Source organism: Larus michahellis, chromosome 3, assembly GCF_964199755.1.
Source record: "Larus michahellis chromosome 3, bLarMic1.1, whole genome shotgun sequence".
Classification (NCBI taxonomy): Eukaryota; Metazoa; Chordata; class Aves; order Charadriiformes; family Laridae; genus Larus; species Larus michahellis.
Genome location: NC_133898.1, coordinates 110,990,585 through 111,000,939, shown reverse-complemented (window position 1 = coordinate 111,000,939; position 10,355 = coordinate 110,990,585). Strand labels below are relative to the sequence as shown.

At 38.6% G+C, this 10,355-nt stretch overlaps 1 protein-coding gene across 1 annotated transcript in view; it reads right to left on the bottom strand.

The window, feature by feature from the left end:
• Positions 1 to 3,408: 3,408 nt before the first annotated feature.
• TPO (thyroid peroxidase) overlaps positions 3,409 to 10,355 on the bottom strand; it is a 55,427-nt gene continuing 48,480 nt past the window's right edge. Inside the window, 5 exon segments of the mRNA XM_074578355.1 lie at positions 3,409 to 3,453; positions 3,455 to 3,540; positions 4,231 to 4,362; positions 7,604 to 7,774; positions 8,297 to 8,505. Coding sequence (XP_074434456.1) covers positions 3,409 to 3,453; positions 3,455 to 3,540; positions 4,231 to 4,362; positions 7,604 to 7,774; positions 8,297 to 8,505 — 643 coding nt within the window.

Here is a 10,355-nt window from a genome sequence, read left to right as displayed (position 1 = left end):
TTTTTTAATTTCTAACACTTATACAAACCATGACCCAAGTGGTAAGGGCTGAGCAACTTTGATTTGAGGCAACTCAACGAAACTTCCTGAATAAAGTTACCCTATACAAGTTTCCATCTGAGTCAAAAACATTATCCAACCTTAGAAAAGAAAGCCTTGAGCCTACTGATGAATTCCATCAATAAAAGCAGGATTGAAGGTTATATAGATTTGCGGTATTGAATAGTTAGCATTACTAGAGCTCTTCAAAATTTTAAGAGCACTTTAGTTTTGAAGATTGAAATGCTCATAATAATATGAAGTGGTCTCATAATTTCCAATCACTCTATACTGCAGATCCCCAATTTCGTATTACTGCTAAATTTCAGCTGCTCATTTATTATAATCAATGTGTTGGTTTAGAAAACTGTTGCACTGCCTTTTCTACCACGGCTCAAAACCTCATTCTAAATATGCAGTGAAATTAGCTGGGCCTTATGAATGATGTCCTTAAAAATGCATAAAACAACAGACCAACAAACCAAGCCACCCACCGACCTTGATAAAAGCTTATTTTATCAGCTGAAGTAAAAACACGGAAAAGTTGTGTTATATAAATTTGTCATACATTTTTTTAATATGGAAACTAAATAAAGTAGAACACAGTTGACCGTTGGTAACATTCTCCTTTCACTTGTTAACACAAATATTTTTGGGAGCATCTACTATCAAGTAGCTAATTAACTGCTTACATTAAGATGAGAGAGACAGACTCTCTTCTCAGTAGTGCCCACTGACAGGAAAAGAGGCATTGGGCACAAACTAAAAAACATGAAACGCAAAAAATACTTTTTTACTGTGAAGGTGGCCAAACATTGGAACAGTTTTCCCAGAGAGGCTGTGGAGTCTCCATTCCTGGAGATGTTCAAAACCAGACAGGATACAGTCCTGGGCAACCTGCTGTAGCTGATCATGCTTAAACAGGGAGGTTTGACTAGTTGATCTCAAAAGGAGCCTTCCATGATGTGGAGTGCTGTGCCCAGTTCTGGGCTTCTCAGTGTAAGAGAGGCATGGATATACTGGAGACAGTCCAGTGAAGCACCACAAAGATGATAAGAGTCTAGAGCATCTCTCCTGTGAGGAAAGGCTGAGAGAGCTGGGACTGTTTAGCCTTGAGAAGAGAAGGTTCAGCGGGAAACTTATCAATGTATATCTGAAGGGCAGGTGCAAAAAGGACAGACCCAGGCACTTTTTCAGTAGTGTCCAGTGACAGGACAAGAAGCAATGGGCACAAACTGAAACACAGGAAGCGTCATCTGAAAGTCAGGAAACACTTTGTTACTTGGAGGGTAACTGAGCACTGGTGCACTTTGCCCAGAGAAGTTGTGAAGTCTCCATTCTTGGAGATATTCAAAAGCCATCTGGACATGGTCCTGGGCAACTGGCTTTAGGTGGCCCTGCTTGAACAGAGAGATTGGGCAAGACGACCTCCAGAGTTCCCTTAAAACCTCAACCATTCTCTGACTCCATTTGTAAGTACCAGGTCCCCCATAGCACCTTTCATTGTTGTCTTTTTGATCATCTGTGACAGGAAGCTGTCAATGCTCTCCAGAAATCTCCTAGACTGCTTGTGCTCTTCTGTGTTGTCTTTCCAGGTTAAAGTGTGATTAAAGTTCCTCATGAACTGTTCGCAGGGCCTGTGAACTTGAGATGTCTTCCAGTTGTTTGAAGAAGGCCTCACCTACTTCTTCTTCCTGATGAGGAAGTCCATAGCACATACCCACTACAACAGCAACCTTATTGCTCTGCCCTCTAATCCTGACCTATAAATGATCCACTGAGTTCTGACCCATCCCAAGGCAGAGCCCCATGAACTCATGTTGCTCTCTCACAAAAAATGCAACATGTCCCCCTTGTCACTTTCTAGCTTTTCCTTCCTAAAGAGCCTGTATCCATCCATCCTGGCATTCAAGCTACGTGCGCTATCCCACCATGTTTCTGTGATCCCAGTGAGGTCATAGCCTTGTAACTGCACACAGGCTTATTCCTCCTGGCTGTTCCCCATGAATGCACATCTGGGTTACAGTTCACATGATGATAACACTGAAACTTGGGCTTAGCTTTAATTTCTTAGTATGTATGCCTTGGACACCACTTTTTTAGAAGGTTTCATGTTCAAACATTGCCCCTTGCCCGTGATCCTTAGCTTAGGGGCTCCCAGTGGACCAATACTGAGGTAAAGATTAGCTGCAATTACATCTTTGAATCTAAGAAGAGGGATGATGTCTTTTAAAACTTTGTCAGTATGAATTATAACTAATATGTAATGGCTGACACACTGTGGTGGCTTAAAGAGTTGTTGACTGATTAATGCCACAATTTCAAATTGACCAGTTTAAAATGCATTTATGGCAGAGATACTGTAAAGCAAGGCTCATTATTTCTATAAGAGAATGCAAGAGAGACTCAGGTAATCACTTGCCAAATTTTGCCAGTAATTCGTCAATGGACACTTTCTTCCTTAGCTTTAAACTGGAAGAGGAAGCAATGTGTGTCACATAGCAGAAACTATTATGACTGACTCCAGAGATCCAACAAAGCAAACCTTAGCATAACACGCAAGGATGAGTCCATGGAGATGACAAACTCCTCTAGCCATTGAGGTTTGAAGGAAGGTGCTAAACTTATGTGCCAGATATTCACCAGTGGCCTGGGTGGCTGTACTTGCACCCATTTTCTTGAGTTGTCAGAAAGCCAATGAAGCTCTGAAAAGCACATTTGATTTGGTCTGGGGTAATGATCACTTGGCACAGTAGCACTGGTTGTAAGCACTTTCTGTTCCCTCCCTTGAAATATAAAATTCACCTTATATTTGGAGCTGCCTTACATTTGTGCCAGTGCAGTGTCCTCCAATAATCTGTCTTTTTTGCACTCAATACCAGTGAACTAATCTCTTTAAACTAATCTGAAGGTAGGTTTTTGTCTCTGGATTTAGAGCGGTAAATAAATGTGACCATGGTTGAATGGGTAAAGGAATAAACTGTAAATAAAGATAAGAAACACCTACAAATAAGGTAGGTGGTTTTTTTCTATTTTTCTGATATTTTAAAGGATGAAACTCTGAATGACTAACACCATTCCTTTTTAGTTTTATCCCAGGAGGACTTGACCCTGAGGATTTGCATTTGCTACAGTGAGAGAGACGTATGTCCTTCTGGCAACATTCACTGTTGAGAAGGTACTTCTGTTGGTGTGCCTGCCCAGAGGGATGTCAAGTGCTGCTATGTTAGTGTAGTCTCCCACTGCCCTTCAATCCTGGACCTTTGGTCACCTCACTTAAGGTTTCATTTGAGGGATGAGGTCTCACTCAAGGAATATGCTCATGTGGTCCTGAACTACAACTGGAAAACTGACTGGATGTACATCATATCATTGAAGACATCTGTTTGTTTGCAAGAAGGTAGTTTTTTTTTTTTCCTGGGGAATTATCATCCTGTGTTTTCTTTGTGCAATTAATAATAAGGGACAGTACAATGCCATGTGTCATAATCAAGGTATTTGCTGAAACGGGAAATAAGAAATGTGCCATCAGTGAGATTCAGTCTACTCATGATTGCACAGCATACAGCACTGAATATGCAAGGTTTGAGCACTCTAAACTTTCTGTGCTTCCCTTGGGCACAGTTACAAAGTAGATATCTATCCACTTGAGTTTGGATTGCAGGTTTTTGTGGAGCTTTTGGCAGATCTAGGCACTCTTTCCCCAGAACTCAGCATCAGTAGGCAACTACACTCATACGCCCCACCTAAACCTTGAGAACCAATACAGCTTCCATGTCTGCTGTAAAGCTGAAAAACAAGAAAATGCATAATTTATAAAAGCCCTAAAAGGGTTAACAGTTTTGGAGCATAATAGGTGGAACTTATTTGAGATTCAGATGCTGAATTTCGATACCAACTAGGAAAAACTGAGACAGATTTGATTCCCCCCTTCATATGCACTGTCAGGATATACTTAGCCATTTATATATGGTAGGAATGGAAAATGAAAAGCTTACTTCTGTATCTGTATTATTTTTTCAATACCTTCATTTTCTTTACAGAATCTGACCGCATCTTTATGTTCGTGACTGTGTAGAGGTTTTTTACGTATGTTAACAGCTATTCAATAAATCTCAATTTTATGATATTTACAGCATTGTAAAACAGAACAGAGAAATTTTTAATAGACAGGAGGTTCACAGGCATTACCAATGCATGTTCTTCCATCTTCTGCCAGCTTGTAAGGATCAGTACAGAGACATTTGTAGCTGCCTTTAGTGTTAATGCATTTAGCAGAGGGAGAGCATGGTGGATTAATTTGATTTTCACATTCATTGATGTCTGCAAAATGAATACACACTGATCAATAACCATTACAAATTACAGAGAGGGATTAATAACTTCTCATACACACTTTCTGCAAGTATTCATAAATGAAAGGTATTGTACACTTTCAGTGACACATAGATACTGTCAAAGATCCTCATTGTTACTATTTAAAGCATGAAGTTGGGAGTTTTTTGTTTTGATTTGATTTTTTTGCTTGTTTGGTTTTAAGCTGGAAATGAGGAAAAAAAGAAAACATTGTTTTGGTAATTCACCAAAAGCTACAAATGGCAATTGGTTGAATTTTCAAAAATACAGACTCTAAACTTGAGAGCTCTTCTCGCTTGCGTTTATGTTCTAAGACTTGTGTTCCCCTATAAACTTTTTCCATACTATGCTCTGTAGAGGTAGTGAAAATAATAACACTGACACAATTCTATACACTTCTAGCCATGATTTTGAGGAGCCAAGGATTCAGGTGAGCTTTGGATATAAAATTTGTAACAGTTATTTGTGATATCACTGGTTGTTTCTAGATGCCATATTAGTTCTGTAAAATGACAATATCCTGGCAGAATAATGAGCAGATGAAAAATTATCCATTGGAAAAGGTACATAAACATATTGTTCCTGAGTCCAATCAAGACCTTTCACTCTCACATTCTGATTAGGTGGTGAAATGGGGGTCAGTGTACTGTGCAGAAAAGAAAGTACTCAATGAGGGAAAGAATGGAGTCTTTTCCGTATTTCTGCATCTTTCTTCTTTCTGTGTAATATTTACTTGCAGGACTTGATTCAGTTGCCTAAAGATAGGTGTCCAGCACTGGTTTAGATAGTTTCCCATTAGTTCTGTGTAGTATTTGCCAGATTGTTCAATGCCTCTGACCCATGGTCCTGGGAAGCACTGCTAGCCCATGGATGGGCAAGTAGCTGAGCCTTCAGTGTCTTCCCTTTTTGGTTATATTCCTGTCCTTTCTTTCCCTACCCTACCACAATGTTTGATCTGCTACTTCAGTCTTAATAGCTCTTTTTGATCAGTATTAGAAACTGACCCTGTAGGAATGACTTAGTTTAGCACTGTTGCTCAGACCATTTAGGGAGTTCTCTCATTGGAAATAGGATCAAGCCTGATCCTCTCTTAAATTTTAATACAAAGCAGTAGCTGTGTCCAAAGCTAGCCATCAACTGAGACAGTCAAAAGATTAACCATGCAAGGAATAATCTTAAACTTCAGAAACCTTAAGAAACACTAACTCTCATAAGCAGGAAACTAATCTGTTGTTCAGGATGAAGATTCCTGAGTAAGTATTACTCCCTCAAGACTATGTTTTGGGTTAACTCCCACTGGCTTCATCATCATCTGGGCAGGAAAACCTGCACTGGTTTTGCCTGCACTGTAATTAAAATATGTTATTTCAGCTTTTGTAGATCCATAGTCATGAATCTGTTAACTACCTAACTCTTTTTTTCCATCACCAAATAGCACAAGTCAGTTCTTGCCAGTCTATCCTACTACTGAAAGAGAGAAGCACTTTATTAAAGCAAAGTAAACAGAGTTATCTATCAAGAGTAAGATAACACTTAATATAAAGGAAGGTAGCATAGTCTAGCACTAAATGACTTCCTGAATCAATAGAAATGATTTCTGTCAAAGCCAAAGTTAGTAAGCAGGAATTAACAGCTCTCAGATTCTTATGCTTTTGCCAGCAGGCCACTCTGTCTTTTCCAGAGCAGCATATAATTTCGAAACCATCTGCAGAAATGCTAAGCTCTATCCTCCTCATTATATTGCTTGACTTATTCCTAATTTGCTGAACATTTAAAAGAATGAGAACACATTGCACAGCCATGCATGGAACAAAGTACTTTCTACTGTAAAACTCAAGTAGCATCTGCATAAGTGGGTTTTGATGGTTTTCTTTTAATAAAGGCATTGCTTATTTAATATATGCAGCAGCTTGTTTTCCTATAGCAGATATACAATCTTTTGTTTACATTACCGAACATATTAAAAGAAACTAGGACAAGGAATCATTCATTCATATAACTTATTTATTCAGTTTGCTGCCAGAACATTAATCTATTGAAAAGATTTTATTATAATTCATTTAACAGCTTTATTCCTTTATATGGTATTTATGTGGGTGGAATTCAGTGGATAAATAGGATTTGAATAAAGGAAAGAGCTGCAAATTTCATTTGACTTTTTCCATACCAGGTATACAATTAGAATGAATAGCTTTCTATTCTGCTGTCAGAGAAATACTGATAAGCAGACTTTATTGCGGATCAGCTGCAGCACTTGCATTCAAATTAATTTACCACCATCCATAATATATTCCTAAATACGGCCTTTTCAGGTTTCATTTTCTCTCATGTTATTATAAAGCTGATCAGTTTGAGTATGTGTGTGTATATATATATATATATTAAAAAAAAGTATATACACACACCATTATAAACATACACATTTGAAATCCCAACAGAGAGAATTCATCCTTCCTTCAAGAGCGAAGGTCTTGTAATGAAATATTTGCCACATTCTCTTTCTTCCTATCCTATTCTATTCAACAGTAAAAATAAGGCAAAAATAAGAGAGAAGATAAAAGAATGATTAAAATAACAGAAAAGTATTCCCCTGAAAATGTGCGTGAAATGTCAAAACCAATATCTTTTTACTGATTTTTCACCTGCTCTACTTTTGTACCCGAAGAAGTAATTCACTTCTGGCAAATCTTTTCACAACTATTTGGGGAAAGGAGGTTGGAACTGAAGTGATAATTAATTTGCTTAATTTCACTTATTCACTCCACAGTATTTTCTTCTTTGTCACTTTTGCTTAACTTATTAGGGTGATACATGAACTACTGGTGCTGAGCTCATTTTGTATCTGGAGCACCCATTGAAACTATGCTAGGAAAATGACAACTGTCTTGCTGTTATGTTAAATGTAGGAGGAAGCAATGTATAATTCTGATTTGCTGCTTTTTCCTACTGGTAGTTAATTGACTTATTTTTGCTTAATTAGCTAATTTTTAGTGACATTTTCCTGTCATCACCCTGATTGCTGAATCGGGATGGGTAAAGATTGAGATAGCAATTCTGGATCAAGGAGAGTTTCACGTTATCGTGTTATTGTACCTACGAACCCAGAATGTTGACTACAAGAGAGCATGGGAGGGAGTTCACTTCTGATGAGCTTGTGCTGGACTTTAGCTTTTAGAATATTCAGAAACAACAACAAAAAAATGGATACCTATACAAACAGGAGCCTCAAAGTTCCATCCTTTGCTTGTGCAGGTTAATTGCTCTTCTCCTTGTAATTGAAATCCATATTCACATGAATAAGTCACTGTAGATTTTCCAAATTCTGAACAGTATACAAAATCACCATTTTCCACACTCTTTGGTGTTCCACATATTTCCTCTACAAATAAAAAACTCTTAAATACAAGCTCTTAAAAAATTACCACCTTACCCTTGAAACATTATTCTCCATTACTGCTCTAAACTAACTTCAGTGAAATTGCTCACAAGTTTTAAGGTGATCAAGAATTAAATTGTTCATTTCTGGACAAGAATTTATACGGAATACCTCAGGTTTGACTTTTAAACCTTGAAAAATTAGCATTATCTTCTAACAGCATTTGCTGCAGAGTTCTTAGTCAATATTTTCTATCTGTCTGAGAACTCCTGCCCCAATTGCCATAATGTCTGGATATCTCACAAGCCATTGATGTTATCAGAGTGAATTTGGCAAACACTATCTTTTTTACAGAAGAAGTTGAGAAAGAAGGAGAGAAAGACCTATATCGCATTTCTAAGTGGTAGAAACACTGAAGATCTGCATCCGACCAGTAACTCAAGACCCGCCACAATCAAGGTCAGGGCTCTTAACTGCTGATTACTCTCCCCTCTCATCAGAAAAGATTGGTAATTACCAGATTACCTTCCTGGTAGAATTCTTGCCAAGCTTCTAAATTCATCCCAGGTATATTGTCACAATGCTTAAAGTCCTGTGGATACTTCGCAAGTTGGAAGGCATCTGCTGGCACTTCAGAAATCCCTGTGTTGTCACAAATCACGCGGGACAATGAGTGTTTTTTGAGTTCCTGCTTTTGAGCTTCTGTGAAAACATTATTGTTTTCCCACCAAAATCTGGAAAGATTGACAGAAAAATTTTGAAAAGGTCAAACTCAAAGAGCTGATTATCCTTACTTTCACAGGACCCTACGTAAAAGACCAAAAATAAGAATAATAGCAAAACGTCAGTGCATACAACAATAATAAAAGTAAACACCACTATCTGAAGACTTACATACCCAACTTGAAAGTCAAGAAAAGACTAGTGTGAGTTTGAAATACTGGTCAACTCGGATGATGTGTTAAAGTCAGCTGTTTATTAATTATTCACATTTGCAGAATTGCATTTCATTGACGATACAGGGCCACAAAAAAAGTTACAATCCTGAGAAAATACTTGGAGCTAATTTCTTTGAACTGGATGCTTAATCTTACGCACACCAGCATTCAGTGTGCACTCATAAATTGTTTTAAGCATAAATTACAGGAGGATTACAGGAGTAGCCATAATAGATTTTCTTATACCATAGCTTTTGAATTCTGCTTGTCATTACTGAATGGTTGCTATGAAAACAAGGTATAGCTGAATGCTCCTCTGTTTAATATGGAGTTTTTCCTTTGCTAAGAAAGCTGTAGATATGCAGTTCAATTATAGCAGAAAATTGTAAGACAGTAATTGTGCTTTTTGATCATACAAAAAGGTAAGCTAAGAGGACCAGCTGGAACAGAGAGGAATTGCTTTTTCCATTTTGTCAGATCAGGAGTGTGGTGGCAGAACACAAAAACCAGTTGGTGCTACAAAGATGTGTTTATTTAAATTATATATATTTTATATATGTGTGCATACACACATAGATATGTGTTTAAAGATAAAAAGAAAGGGAAAGAAAAAAAGTATAAACATTTTGTACATAAAGACATGTCATGAATGGCAAAAAAAATTTCTGGAGAGATTCATAGCATTAGTACATTAAACAGCGTTAAGCACTGCTAAACTTCTAAGATAGTTCCCTGTGGAACAATTCAGATTTTCCCAAATGCTAGGCAGGATTTGTGGTAACGTGTGCTAGGACCGCTAGCAGTAGAGTATGGATGTGATCACAAGGTACAAATTAACCTCAGGTTTAACACAGGACTTGGGCGTTCATCATACTTGGGGAACAAGGCTGGGGTTTCTCGAAAAGTCTGTGGGTTTTGTGTTTACATTTTTCTCATCGAAGGGAACCGTAATGTTGACTGTGTACCCAGTGCATGTTTGGCATGTGTGCAGGTGTTAGGTTTTTTATGAGCCCCCTGAAATGGTACCATGAAAACAAGAAGTGTGATAGTCCTGTTTGTGTTCTGGGGAACATGAGGGCTGCTAATGTGCCCTGGGGGGAACTTCTCAGGGCAAACTGGACTCTGCTGACAGCGGGAGTGTACTGGTTAAGTAAGGTAAGTGCATGTGAAATTTTCACAGAATCACAGAATGGTTTAGGTTGGAAGGGACCTTGAAGATCACCTAGTTCCAACCCCCCTGCCATGGGCAGGGACACCTCCCACTAGACCAGGCTGTTTAAAGCCTCATCCAGCCTGGCCTTGAACACTTCCAGGGATGGGGCATCCATAGCTTCCCCAGGCAACCTGTTCCAGTGCCTCATTGTCCTTACAGTAAAGAATTTTTTCCTGATATCCAATCTAAATCTACCCTCTTTCAATTTGAGGCCGTTACCCCGTTTACTATCATAACACTCCCTAATAAAGAGCCCCTCCCCATCTTTCCTGTAGGCCCCCTTTAGGTACTGGAAGGCTGCTATAAGGTCTCCCTGGAGCCTTCTCTTCTCCAGGCTGAACAACCCCAGCTCTCTCAGCCTGTCCTCATAGTATAGGTGCTCCAGCCCTCTGATCATCTTTGTGGCCCTCTGCTGGACCCGTTCCAACAAATT